Source organism: Macrosteles quadrilineatus, unplaced genomic scaffold (genome assembly GCF_028750875.1).
Source record: "Macrosteles quadrilineatus isolate MER2022 unplaced genomic scaffold, UCM_ALF_1.0 Scaffold_5__1_contigs__length_97177068, whole genome shotgun sequence".
Taxonomy (NCBI): Eukaryota; Metazoa; Arthropoda; class Insecta; order Hemiptera; family Cicadellidae; genus Macrosteles; species Macrosteles quadrilineatus.
Genome location: NW_026542598.1, coordinates 88444418 through 88466696, shown reverse-complemented (window position 1 = coordinate 88466696; position 22279 = coordinate 88444418). Strand labels below are relative to the sequence as shown.

The window sequence follows — 22279 nt, the reverse complement described above, 5'->3', positions numbered from 1 at the left end:
TATTATTTCTTTTACATTTATGACAACAGCTAATTTGTAACCAAAAGGTGAGTGAGCGTAGCGAACGAACTTCAACCTGGAGGCGAGTTAGCGTAGCGAACGAGCTAACCTGAAGGCAAGTGAGCGCAGCAAACGAGCTCCAACCTAAAGGTGAGTGAGCGTAGCGATGAAGCTCCAATCTAAAGGTGAGTAAGCGTAGCGAACAAACTTCAACCAGGACGTGATTGAGCCATGCGAACGAGATAATCTTGAAAATTAAGAAGTTAAACGAGGCAAAGCCCGCGGGTTACAGCTAGTAGATTTATAAAACAGACCACCTAATTCTATTTAATTATTGGTTGAAGAATCCAACTTCACTATAAGAAACTGTTATTCATATTAATTTAGAGATAGGGACACTACAAAAGGGGATTTTTAACCTAAAAGTATGAAGGAAGATACGGGAAATGATTTTAGTAGCTGGATTACTGACTATGATCAGCTGGTTCTTTAGTTACAACGTTAGAACCATTTATTTTAAGCCCATATGATCAGGGACAGCCTTAGCCTACTTTAATACAAGGTTGCGGTATTGACGAGGGCGCACAATTTTTATTTCAGCTGCGGTTTTTTTTATACGGACAAAATGAGAGCATTCTATTGCCTGTCATGGCGTGACGTCACTCTCTTCTCTTGAGGGAACACCATTCAAAACGATACAAAGTGCAGCCATCGGTGTCCTTGGTGAAGTGCATAGAGTACTCGACTGATGTAGAAAAGGTAACCAGATCGAATCCCACCAGTGACAATAACTTTTTGTCAAAGATTTTGCTTACAATGTGATTACTTCTTAACTGTACATCTTTTGTTAAAATTTGAGGCATTTATATAATTTTATTTTATGAACAGAACTATTTTTTTCGATTAGTAAACCTTAATTTGATTTTTTCATTATCAGCAAGTTTGGTAAGTAAGGTTAGGTTATGACAGATTAATTTTATAATTGATATATGAGGGCTATCCAGAAAGTAGATAACGTTTTTGTCTGTATAAGCTAGGGGCGGAGCTAGCGCGACCATCTTGGTGTTAGTTCGTTATGCAGCTCAGTCGTCATCTAGCCGTGCTAGTAAGAGGTTTCTGCTGTACTCTGTTGTGTTACTGTGATAGTTTAAAATGTCTGTGTTAATTGAAAATGCTGCAAACTGTGGAGTGCGTGCAGTTATAAAGTTTTTGACTGCAAAAAACTGTAAATCGATAGAAATTAGAAATCTTTGTCAAGTATATGGGAAAACATTATTACTGAAGGTGGAGTTCGTCAGTGGGTCATCAAATTTAAAAATGGCCGAACTAATGTTCACGACAAAGAGCGAAGTGGAAGACCCAGCATTGTGACGACCGAACTTGTCGAAAATGTCGATGCCGATGTCCGTAAAACTCACAATAACAGAACTCTCTATGGGTTTTCCACAAATTTTGCGAAGTTTGTTGCACGAGATCATAAACCGAAAAGCTTGGTTAGCGAACTGTAACCAAAGAGTCCATTCATTTTTTTTTTCACACACTTCACAATTTGCGGCATTTTCAATTACCACAGACATTTTAAACTGTCACAGTAACTCAACGGAGTACAGTAGAAACCTCTTACTAGCACGGCTAGATACAGGCTGAGCTGCATAACAAACTAACACCAAGATGGTCGCGCTAGCCCCGCCCCTAGCGGATACAGACAAAAACGTAATCTACTTTCTGGATAGCCCTCGTGGTAAAAATATTGATTACTTTACTCAAACTGAATCAACAAACAACAAAGAGTGACAAAGAGTGAGTTGTGGGTCTCAACCAAGAGAAGAGAGTGCCGTTACGCCATGACAGCCAATAGAATGCTCTCATTTTGTGCGTATCAAAAAAACCGCAACTGAAATAAAAATTGTGCGTGAGAGGCATATTGCCATGGTAATAATAGTAATAACTAATAACAAAAATTTAAACATAAACATTGGCCATAGCCGCATACATCCCATTAAGAATTAATTCAACAGCTGTTTCAGTAGGCCGGGAGTGCAGCATTGCCACTTTTGTCTCAAAGACGTGTATTAGTATTAGACTTATCTCAGGATTGAACTAGCAGCCTTCTGACTCTGACAACTCATGAACTCTTATCCGAAATATCATATCACACACAGATTAATCAAAAAAGTCAGTGGACATTCATTTATTCCTCACCCCACTCCAATGTTACACACACACGTACCTATAGTAAACTACACACAAAAAGACAAAGTCTATAGAAGATGGCAATGAGAACTTATCGAATGGAATCCTCAAGTTATTAAGAGTTGCTATATCTTTCCCTGTCAACGAGTTTGTCCGCGATGGAAAACTTGTTTTGAGACGAGCCTGAGTGAGAGTATCCCTCTGGTAGTGCGGTCGGCGGAGCTACGTTCAAATGTGAACGGATGAAATCGTTGAATAGATCTGAAAACAAAACGTGTTACATCAGGATTTCAATCAGAGATGAGCATCAATAGTGAATTTTTTCAGTTATTGTAGTGTTAAGACATAAATAAATGTGTAGGTAAACATTTTAAGCTGAATATGAACAGTTGTAATAAGTAGGCCTAAGTTGTAAAGTTGTGAATTAAGAGTTGGTTTTTGCTACATTTTTGGGAACACTAAAATACACTTGCGCCAAGCTATCCTGATATTGTAGGTGAACAACCATGGTTTTGGAGGCCTTGATGGAATTTTGGAGTTTACATGGACATTTAGCAACATTAATCCTTTTCAAACTGATTAATGTTACTGTTATTGATTTTATAGATGTAGTTTTGCTGTGACATAATTATGTTTTAAAATGTTTTACCATCTCAAGAATTCAACTACAACTCATAGCTAGAGTCGATGAAAAATAACTAAAAAACGTCTTTATCACAGTCTTACCCATGAAACGTATCCTTTTATGTCTGTAGACGAATTGGAAGTAAACAATAACTCCGACACACATGTATATGAAAGCGAAGATTAATCCAGCTCCTCCGTCGGCTCTTAGCAACGGGTCAAGAGTTACGAGGATACTCAGGACTGTGAGTATGATTGGGATGAACAACGGAGTCTGAAAAAAAGAGTTTTGTAGATATTAGCAGGGTTCCACTTTATTCAAAAACAAGTTTTAAAAAGGATTTTTTTTAACCGTCAGTTTTTGGTTAGGAGAGTAAAACTGTCGGTAACACAACCAAGAGATGTTCTTACCTTATAAAGTCTGTATGTGTTAGGCTCAGTAGCTCGTAGAATGATAAGAGCAACAAACGACAATCCATAGAATGACCATATAATGAAACTTGCGTACTCTATCATGTCTATTGCTGGGATATATACGATGAATACAAGTGATATCAAGGCCTGAAAATAAAATCATCAATAAATCACAACATTTATACTTTTATAAATTGTTTTACAGTTCAATAACAATCTTCTTATAAAAAAAACTTCTCTATTTTCAAAAATTTGTACTTTTCAGATTTTTTATGTATGGTTATTTATTTTTTATTCACATCAATGAGTAGCGATCCCACCTAGGGTTGTATTTTAACACAAATATTATTGAAGGAAGACTTTTGGTGTGAGATGATTATGTAGCTTTGTTGTTGACTGAGATCAGCTGTTTCATTGGCCAGGCTTTATTTATTTTGAACCCAATCAATGATGAGGGACAGTTGGGTCTCTTTTCAAAATTCAAAATTCAAAAAGCTGTTGACAATCAACTATATTAAGTCAACGTTAAACATAGAATCTTACTCTAAAACATCTATATATTGTGGTCGATGCAATGACATCACCTATAGGAAAAAGGAATACATGCATTAGACTAAAACATCTTTGTTTAATCAAACCATAGAACTAATGATTGTTTTCACCTATGCAATAAAAACAATGAAAACAGCTGCAAATAAGCCATATCTGCCGTTAAACAATATATTCTACGTTAAAGGATGTTTCTCTAGTGAAATTTCTTGAATAATACACCAATTGTTGGTTGGAACAGCGGTAGAAATATTGTAGATTTATTTTATTAATCAAACCTTAATCAAACCTGAGCTAAGACTGCCGGGATCGGCACGAATCTACGAACATGGATGTAAGACAAAACCTCCAATGTATGGCCTTCTCTTCCGCCCGCAAAACACGACCTGAAAAATAAATTAATCTTAAATCACAGTGGTCATTAAAGTGTTAAAAATTATATTGCATCAACATTTTTTCATTCTGTTACAGTTTTGAAAACTAGTGTTTTGACCTGCTTATGATTCATTGTGATCAGTAATTATGGTATAATTTTGTGTAAGAAGTTTATAATTTATCCATCACAATTAATTGGTAACAAAAAAAAATATAAATGTATTCATGATGTTTGGAGATCACGAATCTGATTCCATCCTCAGGTGAGATGGTGCGTAAAATACAAGAAAATCAGTAAAAAATCCAGCCAAAACTAAAATACCCCTTTTGCAGCAAATCTGCTATCTAAGCGAATTTCAATTTGCCTGAATTAATTTTCAATTAATCTATTTAAATAAAAGTAGGTATAACGAGTAACTAGGTTTGCTGCTACAAGGAAACTAATAAAGTGTGTTTTTAAGTAAAATAATTATAGCTTAGTATAAAATCAATAAATTTGACAAATTTGATAAAAATATATCATATCCATAAAAAAGCAAACTACAACATTTTACAATATTCTTCATAAGAATAACATGGGAATTTTAAATTACAAATTTTTTGAGTTTTCTCCATAACCAATAACTGTACAAAAACACTTTGATATACTGAATTATTTGTTGTTTTTTATGAGCTCTTTTAGAAGGTCTAGAGAGAAATTGGGAAATTTTATGTTTTGAGGGTCAAAAATGAGAAAAACTAATTTTTACCCCATAAAACCCCGCTCCCATGGTCCGACCATGCTGGTTCGCTAACTCATTCAAGTTTATCCCGCCTTACACTTGCAAATCAAATTTCATCAAAATCGGACAAAAATTACTCGAGTTATCGCACTCACGGACACACATATATATAAATGTATATAATTAAATACTATAAATATAAATAAATCCATATACTGTATAAAAATTTTAACGAATGGTGTTTTTGGCCTCTGGGGACATCAAAATGAAAAAGTAAATCGATTCCGGGCCTAGGTCTTACCGTACCACCTACGGTATCTACTTTCCTATAGGGAAATTTCCTAAAAATAACACAAACACACGCATACACAATAACACAATAACTCAGAAACCGTAGGATTTGAGGGCTGCTAAATCCACTTATTACCCCAATAAAAAGTTCTCCAAATATAAGATGGAATATAATATTGCTTCTTTAAACAAAATAATTCAAAATGTATTAACATTTATTTTGATTGGACATTAATTATCAATGACTGAATCTACAATTAACATTATTTCTTAGAACAAACAAACATAAATACAAACATTACCTTGACATTCCCAATTGAATTCCCATAGAACTGCTTAAAGCTGAGATTGCAAAGAATGTTGGCATAACCATACTCCCAGGGCCAAATAGTCTTTCCCCAAAAATCTGCAAATAGGAAAAGAATTAAGCCAATTAAACTTTGAAGTTAGATTTATGGATTCAACCCAACATCGCATTACAGCTTAATCAAACGATAAAAAATATTTTAAGTTGTTGTGAGTTGTGTTTTTACCCTGGTTTACTTGTAGTACACATTTTACTTTTAAAGGGATAGTCTTAAGATAGGGGGATGGGGGAGTGACGCTTTTAAATCCAGAAGAAAAATGTTGGAAAACGCTGAGAAGTATATGTCAACTTTGTTAAGCTTTCAAAAAACGATATTAACAATATTCTTCCTATATTTGACGGATAACTGGTGGAAAAATCTTACTACATCTAATACATATTTCATACACTTTCAATTGTTTGAGGTATATTAAAAGATTATTAGAAGTAAATTGACGTTTCTTTGTTTACAAGTAAAGATAGAACTGGTCAAATTCAGCCGATGGTTTTACACTCCTTATTCCATCGCAGCGCTTTGCAGAATTTCCAAAATAAAACGTATGTTTAGCGGATTGCAATGAAAAGTCAACTTGAGCACTTCTTCAGTTCATTTCTGTTTTAGCTGTAACAATGTTAATCTAACAACAAACACTCCTCAGTTATCTTTAGTTTTACGTTATACACTATTTCCTTAATTCAGCTGTGTCCTTGGTTAACTAGACAGATTTTACTAGCTCAAATAGCGCCTAGTGGTTTAACTAACAAAAGTTTTTTTTTTTCACAACCTAAAATTATATTGCTAGTCTCTTTTAAACACAAATAATGAATTCTATAAATTTAATGGAATTAAATTGTATTTTCTTTCATGGTGGTTTGTTTATGGAAGGGGTCTACAGCATGGATTTGTTTTTCTAAGTTTTCAGATAATATTCTATCGTCCATCATACTTTCTTCTGTATACTTACAAAATAGAATCTAGTAGGCGCAGCTTTTATTTCACTTGCTGTCAGCAGGCAGAGAAAAGACACGTTCATCGCCAGGTATAAAAAAGTTACTATCGGCACACCAATAATTATGGCTGCTGGAATAGTCCTGCAATTAGATAAACGTTTGTTATAACAGGATGAATTGAATATTATTAGATTTGCTGTGGTAATTTTAATTTATAGCTAGCATGCTTACTGAGAATAAAGTCTACTGTTGAGGAAATATTCAAACCTGCGGAGGCTATATAGATTATTTTAGGGATTTTTTGTAAAGTTTTATGTTTAATTTTTTTTTACTAAAAGTAAAACGATAAAATCAAATAAAACCCCCGTTTATATTTTGTAGGCTACACAAATACAAGAGTAGTGCCAATGTCATTAAAAAAATAAATAAAAATCATTAAACAAATAACACAAAGATTCTGTATGACTAACCCCTTAACATAAACGTTGAAACTAATTTGGTTAATAACTAGCTTAAAACTCCTCACTCTTAATTTTTTTTAAATATTATTCTATGAAGTAACAACTTTTCTCAATTAAAAAACTTGTACAATATTTCAAATAAGAAAATTAAAAATTATCTTATTATCCACTAAAATTCAGTGTTCTTTACTATATTCCTGTGACAATAATAATTGTATTAAACTATTTAGCCCTTAAAAAAAATTACCTTAAAGGATCTATGACCTCTTCTGAAATAATCACTACTGTACTCCTGAAAAAAATATTGTTTGTTAGAAAACAATTCTCCGACTTTTGTTGTCTTTATCCGTCATGTTTTATGTAAACTAATTTGTTCACAACACACACTTTGAAAAAATAATCAGTAGTAAATATAAACTTTACAGCCAAAAGTACTTGTTATTCTATCATTGTGTTGTATTTTTGTTGTGTATGTAGATAAAGTAAAAAAACACATTTCTCAGATAAAACCGTGTTTGGCAATACGTACCATCCCTCATAAGTCCACATTCCTCTGTATACAGCCTTCAACAGACCCGTGGAGTTGCCTTTCCAGTCGTTGAAAAGATAGTCGAAGCTATGAACATTGCCTGTAACGAAACAAAGAAAAGCTATAACCGCAGGTGAAAAAGTTTTGGAAAAATACCTGGAAATCAACTAAAAACATAGCATAGAACTATTTTAAAACTTTTCAGACTGAATACCTATTTTCTGCTTCAGGACTAATGAAGGTATGATGTATAACTTTGCATTTTCATAAAACGTGTGTTAATCATTGCTAGCGCCTGATGGAAGGTTATAAATTGGTTTTAGAATACTTTTCTTACCTGAACTCAGACCATGTAGTCCTCCAACAATAACAGCTAAACAAATCAGCATTTTGACAACTCCAAACAAGTTTTGGACCATCACACAAGTCCTGATGCTTTGGAAGTTAACGCATGTTATTAGAACTGAAACATAAATTACATAACATTTCAATTACACATTCAATAAATCATTCTGCTGTTTTTAAAGACAAATTACCTCCAGATAGATATTTAATGATAGTATTTTTAGCATCTAAAGTCAAACTAATTCTTTTAAAAAAATATAGGTGTGCTGAAATAAATTTATTTAAACTCTACTTTATTATTTTATTGATAGAACATTTGGGTTTAATACTAACAACGCTATTTTAGTAAAATCTTTTACCTTGTTGACATTTTTCACGTTTTTGAAAGAGACCTACCCGTCCGAGTCGATTAAATGGTGATTTTTTCTTAGATTACCATCATTAATTAGTCCAATGATAAATATGGATTCAGAAAAAGATTCTATCTAAAATTTAACCTAAACTGTAAACCTACTATATTATAAAAAAAACCATTAATTATTGTACTTATTTTATAACTGTTTTAAGTCCACTTATTTATTACAATCACTATCCATATTGCAATGAAATGAGTATCCTAACCTCTTTTCGTATTGGTGCAAGTAAAGAACCATACTCCATCCTTCCTCGTTTCAAGGTACTGTGCAGGTAAAGTAAGCAATTATCGAATTCAAGCAACAAATTTTATCTAACAATCACAACTTCAAAATAATCTCAGCAACAACCCACCAAGAACTGTCACGCCAATAATTTGTTTCAAGTGGTACGGCTCGGTGACGTCGATGTTGGTGTAGGTATTCAAAGACGAGGATATCGGGGAGTACAGGTGTTCCGCGAAGAGTAGGGCCATGAGCGAGACTTGCGCAGGTCCCGTAAACAAAGTTTCCATCCACATGCTGAGGAACGCAGGCAGTGGGCCGAACACTTTGTTGATGGGGGAGAACGCAGCCAGAAGATACGAGAACTTTTCTCCCGACTGGGACACGAGGAATACCAATTCTCCGTAGGTGATAGCGACTGGAACCAGAGTTGTAGGTTAGTTCAATTATGTACAATATAAGTACAATTATCCAGATCAAATGGGTAGTGGACCCTATCGGGATAATAACAAATTAGGATAGTTTAAAAGTTAAATAGAAGAAAATGCTACTTACAGATGACTTACTGCCGATCAATACAATAGCCTACTAAAATTTGTTTTTCCGAAGTCGCTAGGCACAAGCCCGGGATTGTTTTTCACATTACTTCAGGCTAGACCTAGGCGTTGCGGCAATATCACTTAGATAAAATCCATTGGTGATTTGGTGGGATTTGAACCCGGGAACTCAGAGACTGAAGTCCCATGCTCTAACGACTGCACCAGCTTGCTCCCCAAGTACTACAATAAACTAACAGCATGATGGACACACTTGGCTCTCATTGAAAATGTAACGGAATGGGAAATACTGCAAAAATAAACAATATTAACAAACTGATACACATACTTTCTCATGAAGAGTATACAAATTTGTCCCCACTTCATCATACATACCAAATACTCATTTCTTTTGAATGTTTTGGTCATGAGCCATTAGGTGTCAAATTATTTCTAATATTTGTTCAAATCTGTTCAGATTTGCTAGATTGTTGTAAATAAACTTACTCAATAAAGAGAAGAAGCCACAGAACAACCAGACTAGCAAAGCCTCCGTGGTTGAGCCAGTCCTCTCTAGTAGCACAGGAGGGTTGGTGAAAATCCCCGTACCTGAAATACTTCAGTTGTCAACACTACACTATGTAATGGTAATATAGCTATTTACATTACAAGGGTAGTAAGAGCGTTTTTACATCACGCAGGTGAATGTTGTGCAAGAAGCAGAAGCGAGTTGCATAATTCACCTAAGTGATGTAAACACGCTCTTGCGTAACGTGTAACGTACAAGATTTTACCTGACCCGACAATATACATGGGTTTACGTACAATATTTTTCATTAGCCATTTCACTCATCTTCTATCAGTAACGTTCTTTTACTAACAAAAGCTAGGTTAGATAGGAAAATACTTTAAAGCATAACAATAACATTCAAGCGCACAGCTGATTTCTAGCGTTGAACGTCGTTGGCTCCATAGAGTTATATTTTTTAAGTTAAGCACTCAATGTTATTTAAATGGGTTTCTTTACATCACTGAGTGAGTTTTTGATACTTTTACATCACTCGAGAAGTAAGGAAGTTGTATACATCACGCTTGGGATAGGGAAGTTTAACATGGTGGGTTAGGTAAATAAATTAACTAATAATTAATTAGTTTGTAATGAATTTTACTATCTTTTTTTGTTTATATAAAACCATAATTCGATCTGTGCTTTTATATTGGTTAGAAACATGAGTACTCAAGGAGAAAGGAAAATAAAAGTATTTGAAAATGAGATAGGCCTGTTAAAAAAATGTGTGGCCAACTAAAGAAAGTGATGAATAAGACAAGGTAGGATAAGGCATAGCCAGGTATTAAGAGAGTTGTGTAAAGAAGCGGACATCGTAGAAGATAAGAAACAGGACACTAGGACGGTGGACGGAAGAAGACCCAAGGGAAGGCCAAGAACTAGATGGTGGGATCAGGTCCAGCAAGACATGGGTTTGTGAATTCAAGAAGATGCTGAGCACAGAGACAGATAAAAGCGATGTGTTGCTGAGCCCAAGTACCAACTGGGGTACAAAGGGCCTTGGCGGTAAGTAGGTATGATGATTTTTACTTATAGCACCATTATTGTCCTTAAATATCTCTTAAAGAAACTCGTAACAAGGATATCATGAAGAGAGAGGAAAATGTCAAAAATTTCAAGTATATTGTTGATACTTATATATTTAGAAAACAATTTGAAAGGAAAGCTATGTGGGTCGTTAAGAATTCCTATGTAGGTTGAAAACAAAAGAAAATTTTTTAGTAGAAAGATTCTCTGTAATTTTTTTTTTGCTCTAAAATTTCATACTCTTTAGGAACTTTTACCAAGTTATGATTATTGTTCTTGTTCTCGTTCCCTTAGAGAAGAAGTTCTAAATATAAAATAAAGCGATTACATTACCAACAGAAATAGTAATCAAGAAGTTGACTGCGCCAAATAAACCCATTTCTCGTTTAAGAAAGATCTCCTTTGGTATGGTCTTGTCAGTATTATCACCACTTAAAAATCTTGCAGTTATTGCAGCCCTGGAAAACATGACGAATTAGTTTATGAAACACAAGACTTGATATTACTGAAGGGAACTATATTTATGACATACTTTCGCTAATCATGCATTCATGAATATTCAACAAAATTAATAACATTGGTTTATTATTATCTAATTAGACTAAAGGGGAGTTTGTGATTCTGATTTCATCTAGATCCAAAACATATTCATCAAATGAGGGCAAAGTTAAATAGACAACGGACATTCTCTTTAGAACAAAATAATGCCACCTTTATATTAACTTACCATTCCTTCCTTGCAATATCTGGCAAAAGCCTGACGAAGAATCCTTCTTGTTCGGGTTCCTGAGATGTTTGGAGATTTTGAGAAGACTGAAACAGATGAGTTGAAAAAATCTGAAAGGGTTTGAAAAAATCATTTGTTGCACCCAGTTTTAATGATAATTGAATTCATTTAAAGAAGAACATGTTTAGATTAAATTCTGTCAACTATGTTTTTGTCCAAACAAATTGATGGGTTTAATACAGTAGACCCCCTCTTAACCGACCCTAATGGGACTGGACCTAGGACGGATAACTCAAAAGGTCGGATAAAACGGGCAATCCCTAAAATCAGAACATAATGAAGTGCTATTCATTTGGAATTATACAATCATTATTTTGAAGTCATACTTTCATTATTTATTAAATAAACTACTCTTATTTCCTTTTTCATATTGATAGAAAAGTCACAAATAAATACAAAACACGGTTAAGTCAAATAGGCCTACTTTCAGTGGAATATATTATAGTACTAGGCAAGAGTCAATAAAATTCCTATTTTAATAACTTTAGTACTGTAATGTATTAATTGATGCTTTCCAAATACATCGTAATACAGTACAGAACCTTTTGTCGACATTAAAGATACAAGCGACCATTTTGTTACAAGACTCTCACTGGAGGCTCGAGGCACAAAAACTATCTTGACCTTGCAGTTGTTAACCCCCCTTCCCTGCCTTCCCTACAAGTTGCGTTGTTTGTTTACTCCAGCGATAAGATAATCAGTTCTCAAAATCGTAACGCACTTTATGATGTTATAAATTTGCTGCACAGATAACAAATCAGATCAGATGTGCTTGAGCTACGAAAAATGATGACAAACTGACAATAGGCTATGCTATATTTTTTGTGATCAACACAAAATAACTTATTGTTAGTCATATACTGTGAAGATAAGCGTATAGTTCAGTTCTCATCGCCCAGCGTGGGAGCGGAAATGCCGAGATTCCTAGAAAGCGGCGGTTAAACCGAGCTGCTCTCAAAGGAAGGTCGGTTAAAACAAACTGTATTATTTTAAGATCGAAGGCGGATAATCCGATTATCGGTTAATACGAGGTCGGTTAAGAGGGGGTCTACTGTACTTTGAACACAAACCAGCAATTGAAACTAGTTACTGGTCATTTTCTCTTAAAATGCAATCATGGTAGTGTCCTATTCATGTGAATGAAGGTGTATTTTTTTAAGTATTTGGTAAATAAGCAGAATTAAATTTCAATAATAATCTGGAGTCACCAAATGTGTTTGCAATTTATAGATGTTTCTAACAAATTTATCAAAATTGATTTGAAAATGTAGGTAACTACAAGCTGTATTCTTAGTACCTTCTGGATCGGAGTAAGCTGGTGAGTTTGTTTTAACTTTGGTTCATCAGGAAATGACACTTTTGAAAATTTCTTTGGCCTCCTAGTATCTTGAATTCCAATATTTGTTGAGTTACTTGATTTTTGGTAATCTTGCAGCCTTTGAGGTCTTTCGGGCCTATCTGGTTTTTGATTTTCTTGTGATCTTAAAGGCCTTGGGGATCTATTTTGATTTTGATCCTCCTGTAATCTTAAAGGCCTTTGAGAACTACTTGGTTTTTCATCATCTTTTGATCTTAAAGGCCTTGAGGATCTACTTGGTTTGTTATCCTCTAGTGATCTTAAAGGTCTTTGAGATCCACTTGGTTTTACATCATCTTGCGATCTTAAAGGCCTTGGAGATCTACTTGGTTTTTCGTCCTCTTGCGATCTTAAAGGTCTTTGGGATCTACTTGGATTTTCATCTTGTGATCTTAAAGGCCTTGGGGGTCTACTTGGTTTTTCATCCTCTTGCGATCTTAAAGGTCTTTGGGATCTACTTGGATTTTCATCTTCTTGTGATCTTAAAGGCCTTGGGGGTCTACTTGGTTTTTCATCCTCTTGCAAACTTAAAGGTCTTTGGGATCTACTTGGATTTTCATCTTCTTGTGATCTTAAAGGTCTTGGGGGTCTACTTGATTTTTCATCCTCTTGCGATCTTATAGGTCTTGGAGATCTACTTGGTTTTTCATCCTCTTGCGATCTTATAGGTCTTGGGGATCTACTTGGCTTTTCATCATCTTGTGATCTTGGAGGCCTTTGAGAATTAGTTGGTTTTTGATTATTTAGTGATCCACTTGCTTCATTTTCATCTTGAGTTCTCCGAGGACTTCGGTTGTTCTGAGATTTATCTTTTTTATTTTCCATGGCCACCCAAATTTTTAAATTAGGTTATCATGTTTCTATCTGTAAAATATGGTAATTGGTTAGGTTTTCAATCTATAAACTGAACAATTGAAAGTATTTGTTCAATTTTTGTGTCTAAACCTACAAATTATCAAAACACATTTTGGAAATCCACTCATATGTTAGAGATAAGCACATGACCTTATGTATGATTTTCCAACACAAACCACAAACCCAGTCAGCTTCCATAAAAACTGGCTTCCAATATCCTAATGGTTACTCACTGATCAATTGTATGCAAACAGTTTAGGTTTAATTTCAAGGTTTTATCTTCTTACAACTATCACACACCACTAAGAAACATTAATCTTGATATTAAAAAAACACTGATTCTTTTTTTTTCTCAATTATTTCCAAAGTATAGTTAACAACGTAAAATTAAGGCATAAACTAGTTAAAAGTCTCAAATGGTAAACTCACTATCAACATCATGTCTTCAAAAACAAAAACACAGGTTTGTTTACAAAAATATTTATTTCTTAAGAAACCAAATTAGATTTGAAACACAGCTGATACAAGAAAGTATCAAAGTACCTAATGAAAATAAGTTGACTGCATATAACAAAATGTAAATATATCTTAGAGCAGATGCATCTTGGTTCTAAAATGGACAAATGTTTAATAAATGAAATCCTCTTTCAAACTAGAATGTTTAACATTGATAATATTTGATTTGTTAACGCTTTTCATAAAACTAAAACATGGATATTAAAAAAACACTGTATGGGTTTAGCAGAAAAACATTAACAATCCATATCCAGGGAGTTTATCCTTGGAATGTATTTCTGTTTATCCCTGAAATACAGATATTCATGAGTAGGTTTAAAGGTTTAATGTAAGACAAAACTGTTTTATCTATGACAAAACCCATGGTGGAAGGAAAATACATAGGTGTGCTAATCCCGTCATATTCTGACGTCACTCGGATTGCAAACAAAAGATCATCTGATTGTAACTGTCAAATTAGTATGCATTTGTTTTGATTTGATTGTTATTGTTTTTTTTTTATAGAAACACACATTAGAAAAACAATAACAACCAAATCAAAATAAATACATATACTAATTTGACAGTTACAATCAGATGATCTTTTGTTTGCAATCCGAGTGACGTCAGAATATGACGGGAGTAGCACACCTATGTATTTTCCTTCCACCATGGACAAAACCTAACCATAGATAAAACATACTTCCTTAGTAGATTTCTCATCCTTATGGAACAGCTGAAGACAATTTTATTGTTAGTTCTGTACGGTTTACGTAGAGGTCGTGTTTTGTTTGCAATTTGTTTCCTGTTATTACAGCCATTTAAAACCTCGTTTAACCAAATAATACGATCTAATCATAAACAATAACTTGTCCCCTAGTTATATAACCAAACAGTAATGCACAAATCAAGAAATTAACCCTAAAATAATGGAAACAAAGTTTTGTCGACACTAGCGCCTTTGTGTCACGTACATGAACTAGACACGAAAAACGTGCTTCAAAATTTACAATGGGATGAGAAGTCTACTTGTGTTAGTTAGTCTATGACCTAACCAATTTGAGGAAACATTTCGAATTATTATTTTGCAGCTGATACTCTTTCTACTGTTCACAAGAAAAACTTAGCAGATAAAATATTATGAACGTTTATTTACTTTTAGTCAAAAGTAAATAAACATTTATAATGTTTATCTGCTAAATTAGTCAGGTAAACAAACATTCAACCAATTTTTAGTGTTTAAAAATAAAATTAAAATTTACTCGGTATGACAGGGTTTATATTGCATGTTGTTGTGTCAAAAAACAGAAATCATGTTATAGAAACATTACAGCCACATTCTTCAGTGGGATTGTTGAAAAGTGAACTTTCTAAACTAGCTGAGATTCCAGTAAACAATCTATATATTCTCTCAGGGAACCCTCTTGTGCGTTTAGAGCTAGACGATGATCAAACAACTTTACAATCCAACAATATTTGTTCAGGAGACAGGCTAATAGTACTGAAAAAAGATCTTAGGTCTTCATTGAAAGAAAATTATGATGAAAATAATTTGTACCAAGATCAAAAGAAACCTGTTCTCAAGAGAAAAATAGTTCCTCCAGACAACTCGTGTTTGTTCACCAGCATAAGATTTGCACTTATGGGAGAGTTAGACTTGAACTGTTCCGACCCCATGCGTCAAATCATCGCTGAAGTTGTAGAAAACGACCCTGAAACTTTCAATGAGGGGATTCTGGGTCGACCAAACGCTGAATATTGTCAATGGATCCTCAAACCGACATCGTGGGGCGGGGGCATAGAGTTGGCTATTCTCTCCAAGTTTTACACGATAGAAATTGTTGTACTCGACACTGTCAATGGTATACTCAACCGGTTTGGGGAGGACCAATCGTACAACTACAGGATTTTTCTTTACTTTAGCGGAATACATTATGATCCGTTGTACCTTGCAGATTCTCAAGGTAGTTCTAGGAAACCGAAAACGTTGTTTAATATTTCAGATGAAAATATTCTAAGACAGGCAGAAATTCTGGCGAGAGAAGCTCGGAATTTTCAATTTTCGGAATGTTCAGATGAACAAAAGTTTTCTATCCAGTGTCGAGAGTGTGGTACGTATCTTTCTGGAGCAAGAGAGGGTGGCGCTCATATTAGACAGACGGGACATAAAAGTTTTATCGATGTCAACTATATGGTCTAATAACTACACCTGCAATACAATAAAATTAAAATAGAAATTAAACTTTCTAGAGACGCCACAATATTTTTTTACATAGGCCTAATTTTTTTGAAGTTGCCTGTAGGCACAGAGAAGTAAGATACAGAGGAAACATGCTTATGGAACAAGCGTGCGCTTTAATCTCTGGAATGGTGGGGCAGAAATAGACTAGAACTGAGCAAGGAAGAGCCCAAACGGCTATGGTTTACAACATCAGTTGTAGCGCACAGGCTCTTCCTACAGCGGAAGCGCTGTAGTACGTGACAATGAGGGGGAAGAGGAGAACGGAAGGTGAGACTAATAGAATTTGCACTAGACACTAAAGACTGGTGCTAGACACAACTTTAGTGTACCATTGAATGTATCCACTGTATCTTACTTCTCTGTGCTGTAGGCTGACATTTATTTCAATTTCACTGCATGTGTGATTACAAAAATTGATGACAACATATGTTTTATTTTTTTTTCTGTCAATGACACTAAATTTAGTTTTTTAAAAGTTTTGAACCATCGTCACTATTGTTAAGATATATAATTTTTTATGATTTTATTTTCACTTATGTGATATAAACTTTTTTCGTAGAAGAATTCTACTTGAAAACAATAAGAACAGTGTTTCTGATAAATATCAATATAACTCGGGTTAAAATGTACTTCCTCTTAAGACCACTTAAAAAAATAATATCCTTAAATTACCAACTGATGAGCAGCCGATACCCAAGCTATTAATCGGAGAACACATTTGGTCAGTTGAAAAGGTTTTATCTTTACAATAAAATGTTTAAACTTAGACACTACATTAACCACAATGAAAAATTACTTGAATTTTTTTAAATAAAAACACACTTGATACTTCAACTAAACATCAAATCGACACTTGGAAGACTATGGGGCCTAAGTACATATGAAAATACTATGTTCTTGCAAGCAATGAAATTTGTGCCAAACTCTAATCTTAATATTTTTCTAAAAATTTTAAATTCTAAGTAGTTCAAATATTCTTGTAAGTTGTTGTATTACGTTACTAGTCCTGAAAATAGGTAAACACATTTTGGACGAGTGACGTACGATATTTTACGCCATACTACTCTAAGCTAACTTAACGATAAAAAATCTGTACAGATCCTTATATATTCCTTCAAGCTAATGGAATAACAATCACTACTCATAACCTCTAAGGCAGGTTTTGTTTTTGTTTTTAATTACTCATTGTCAAATATAAAATCAGCTGATTGATGTCCGGTAGAAACTCATTACAGTACATTAGTACATAATGAACCCCCATTTATTTGGTTAAGCTGGCAGCAAACAGCTGTTTTCTGGACTAAATCCTTGTGCAGGAAGTTTGTTAAAACAGTGTAGTGTGGAGTAAAAACATTAACTCCTAATTTGTATTGTGTATGTGAAATTGTTTATACCCCGCATTAGAAACTAAGTATTGATGACAGTTCAAGACCTAGTTACTAACGCCTTTTTTATTTCAGAATCAACTGTTATATATGAGTGATGTGGTATAAATATTTGACATTATGAATATCACAAGCATTGCATAGTTTTCTACAGGTCAGAATTAAGGAAATATTCAAACACTGCAGAAAATAATGGTAATAATATATTCTGAAACTTAGACGTTAAGCACCAAAATATGAAACAATCTTTAGAATGACAGAGTATACAATAGGCCTTTGAGATTTTAAATAACACATTAGATTTATCGCCATGAAAATATATATTGTAAACTTTAATTGAGATCAACCACAGCCAGTTTTGTAATAAGTACATAAATAGCAATAAACATAAGTAGCACAGTTGGTAGTAATAGTAAATATATAGTACTACAAAAAAGTTTTAGGTGGAAACATAAATAATGCAACTTTATACCAAACCATAAAAAAATATTTAAAAACTATCAAATTTGCAAAAACCTTAACCCAAAAATCTAACAAAATTTCAAACCAACCAAACAATTAACCCATTGACGCCAGAATATGTTTTTATCTCTCTATTAGTTATTTGTTATTGGTTATGTCCTTTTACATCTTATAATAATTCCTTTTATGTCTTTTATGATAAAAGTATAGGTATATATGTTTAACTTATATAAAATCCAAAAAAGATAAATCAGAGTCCTCCTCTTCTATACTGATGCAAAAAGAAGCAAAACAGGTGTTTTATGCAATCCTTATTAAACTCAGTAACGCCAACGTTGGCCGAACAGCTGTTGATTGCCACAATAAACAAATGACACTAGCGCTAGCAGTTAGGTTTGACAAACTACTACGCCAGTGGGTTAGCAGTACGACTACTTCGTCACGAAATGTAGTAACAGTCTACAAATGTGAGTCGTCGTCAATGGGTTAAAAACAAAGTTTAAGTACAACAAAAAGTGTGTAATATCTATCTATTCTGTTTTTGGTGCAATATAGAATTCTCATATGGATATTTATTTACAACAGACAAATATTTCTTGTTATTACCTGAAAACCGTATAATACTAAACCTAAAAGGAAATAGTATCTAAAAACGCAAAACCCTTCATAAATCTACGTTCCACATCACCTTAACTTTGGCACACACCTGCTATTACAGATATACTGCATAATTAAACAAAACAATTTTCCTTAAAAATACAATAACTAACGGATAAAAAGGCAATAAAATCTAATTTCACGATTGTTTAACCTACATCAAGAACATTGTGCACATTTAACATGAAGACAGTACAGAGTGACTAGACATACATAAGCGTATTATTTTCAAACTGGAACAATCATTTGACAGGTAGTTTCGTACGCTTTCGAACGATGATTTAATTTTATTCTTTAAATTGTGTGAAGAATATTTAAAGAAAAAAGAAGATATTTTTCCTCAATAATGCAAAAGTTTTAAATAGTAGATTAAAAATGCAAAATTACATTTGATTTTGTAAGACAAATACTTAAACTGACTTGATTTTGGTACTGATAGTAAACATCTGACCCTATTGAAAAATCTAAAGCCTTTTTTTACCCTTGAGTGCTATGATTTTTCTCTGATTAAAATTAACTTTGCAGCATGTTAAATTCTGTTTGATTATAATATAACAGAACACGCAGCAGTTAAGAAATAGATTGTTCTAGTTTTTAGTAAATTTGTACCCAAGAAACCAAAAGAAAAAGATCCATGCATCCCCGTACATAATGCAATTTTTCAAGGGAATGTTTAGTCTTTGATTAAACTTTTATATTAAAATTACAAAAGATTTGTGAACAAATCATTATTGTGAGTCCACTACTGCACAACAATAAGAAATGAGTCTCTTTACTTCAATTACAATAAATCTTTTACGGTATTTTCGTTTAAAAACATTTGGTTGATATTTTCCCCTTTTGGGCAACCTGAACACGATTTTCTTACTTTTTTGTGAAAGTTCTTACACATCGATAAACATCTATTAATTGTAAATTCTTTTCTGAAGGATATTAAACTATTATAATAACTGTTGTAACTTTTCACTATGATAAACACAACACTATGTAAAAATAACTGCAACTACCACAAAGAACAAGCTTCACACACAAAACTTTTAACATCATCTCTAAATTTATCCACCACTAGGATTTAATTCAACACGAAATTTACATCTTAATATGGTACTTATAGGCTATTTTCCAGTTATTATAGTATCATACCAATAACACTATTAAAACATTATTAGTTTTTTATGTATTAAAAGAGGTATTTTAAATAGCTAGTTTAATATTTAAAAAATGCTTATACTTAGATCTGTGCATGGGTAAACAAAATTAGACCGTTTAAACAGCACGAATGGTCCGATTGATACAGCTGATTTCTAGCAATTTGAGAACATTGCATTTACTTTGACCATTTTTATGAAGTCGACTCTAGTTTACAGGGTACAATAATTATTTCTGTTAAGTATTTTATTATTATCTTGGAATATACAAGAACTTTTATTTTTCAATCATGTCTGTAAGAGATTCTTCATCTTTTATCCTAAGTAGAGTTCACATTTTGAAAGTGATTTATTTACTAGCATGATAAAGTTATTATTTAGTATCTAGATTAATACCTATCCTGACTATCCATAAATATATTACACATGCAAGAAAATTAATTTGTGAAGAAACATGTAAACTCCTTCTTTTTTGGAATGTTTATTAGCACAATAAAGTAAAAATCAACATATTTTGATGAAATTTAGTACAAACGTGTAAACCTAAATCTATTCAAACATCGCGAACCAACATGATCGGACTACAGAAAAAAATATTATGGAGGTGAAATTCAAATGAACCTATGTCTGCAGGTTTGTTGCAGCAAAATTGTTATTTTTTTTAGTATTTAGCACATACTGAGTTTAAAAAAAAATAAATTCAAAACCCAGTTTTGATGGTTCTAACTTGAGTTTACTCCCAATCTAACGAGTATTAGTATATACTAATAATTTCCAACAGAGGGAGTTTACTATGCCTAAATTAACATTTAAAATGTTTACTATGAGAATGCATTTTTTGTTACAGTATTAGTTATAGTAGTATTTGGGGTGTAATTTACAAATTATGGATTTACAGAACATTTATTAGACAATTTATTGAACCCTTAAAATTCTACTATTTCTTTTAAATACACTAATGAGTAATCACTAGTTTTTATGAAAACTCTGTAATTATTGTGTATTTAGACACTAATTTAGTTCCAAACAGTGCTCTTAAGTACTTCTACTTTACTTATTTAAAATACCTTTAAACTAAAATTGTGGTTAACTACCGTACTTGTGTGAGGGATAGAATTAAAAAAAAATTATAAGTTAAGGTTTATTCAATTGCATTAAGTCAATTATTAAAGTAGAGGAAGATAATTTGAATGAGAATGATTTTGTCAGAAACAAAACGCTTACAACGACAGTAAAATGCATAACAGGTACATTGTAAATTTTTAAATCACAGTTATTGTATTCAAGCTCAGACAAAAAGTGTATAAGATAGCGAGCAACTGGATTGGTACGGCAAGAATGGACGGTACAGACATTCCACACTTTGTTAATGGACTGTGAGCACTGGAATGTTCGGTACGAGACGTACAAACGATAGATACCTCCACAGTCTTCTCCTCGTAGTGAAATACTCAAGTTCCTAAAAAGATGGAACGTCCGTCCCGTACGAGCTGAAACACGTGAGTGCAATGGAGATCCAAAGCGGTGAATGAATCATCGGTATGTCAAGTCGGGATGTCATAAAAAATCTTTGGTACTTTGGTATTATACCAACCACACCGATAAATCGACTTCCAAATAAAATTTTAAATAGTTTAAATAACAAAATCTTCCTAACCTAACCAAAAACTACCACAATAACCACCCTTAGTTTGGATTAGGTTATAATAATAAATTATTAGGTGTCGTCGTTACGTGTGGCCGGTATATTACTTAAGTACCAAATCTTACCCAAGGAATTTTCTTTCGGGCGGGGGAAGGTACAGATGGTGATGGTCATGTCCCGACCGCGACGAAATCAATGCTAATATTCCCATAAACAATAATAATTTTTGGAAAATCTCATACTGTCCCGTCCGATGAGTGCGCCCTTAGCTTTATTTTGTCAATTGCGTGTATATATAATATATATTATTCAAGGATAAAAGATGTACAGTATGAATTTAGAGTATCAAAAGCTAAAATATATATTTAAATTCATGAGGAAACAAAGGTACGAATGTTAACATTTTCTTTTCAAACGTGATATCAGTAAAGCATCAGTAAAGATAAATAGGTTTTTAACCTGAACAGTGGAACATTAAAAGAGTTGTTGAATATTGTAATGATGACTTAATGGCTTAGTAATTATTTTTACTACTAATACAAACAAACCTGCGATACAACTAAAACTTTTGGTTTTTTAAAGGTGATTTCTGTAGATTTTAAATCCAAGATTATTTTCAACATCAATCCATGAATTCGCTGCTATTTTACCATTAAGTAACCAGTACAACCGTCAGTA

General features: G+C 33.3%; 2 protein-coding genes across 2 annotated transcripts; one reads left to right on the top strand and one right to left on the bottom strand.

Annotated features, from left to right (window-relative positions):
* Positions 1-2308: 2308 nt before the first annotated feature.
* Positions 2309-13537, bottom strand: LOC128995775 (b(0,+)-type amino acid transporter 1-like). The gene is made up of 14 exons (XM_054420793.1): positions 12653-13537; positions 11296-11381; positions 10902-11026; positions 9482-9583; positions 8569-8856; positions 7793-7918; positions 7456-7555; positions 7174-7218; positions 6480-6606; positions 5471-5574; positions 4070-4166; positions 3229-3378; positions 2920-3091; positions 2309-2454 (listed from the first exon to the last, which is right to left on the bottom strand). Exons 1-14 carry the CDS (start codon positions 13535-13537, stop codon positions 2309-2311), a joined length of 2553 nt encoding a protein of 850 aa, XP_054276768.1.
* Positions 13538-15254: 1717 nt separating this feature from the next.
* Positions 15255-16316, top strand: LOC128995222 (ubiquitin thioesterase OTU1-like). Its single transcript, XM_054420166.1, has one exon. The coding sequence runs from the start codon at positions 15330-15332 to the stop codon at positions 16260-16262; it is 933 nt and encodes a 310-aa protein (XP_054276141.1). The 5' UTR covers positions 15255-15329; the 3' UTR covers positions 16263-16316.
* The last annotated feature ends 5963 nt before the right edge of the window (positions 16317-22279 follow it).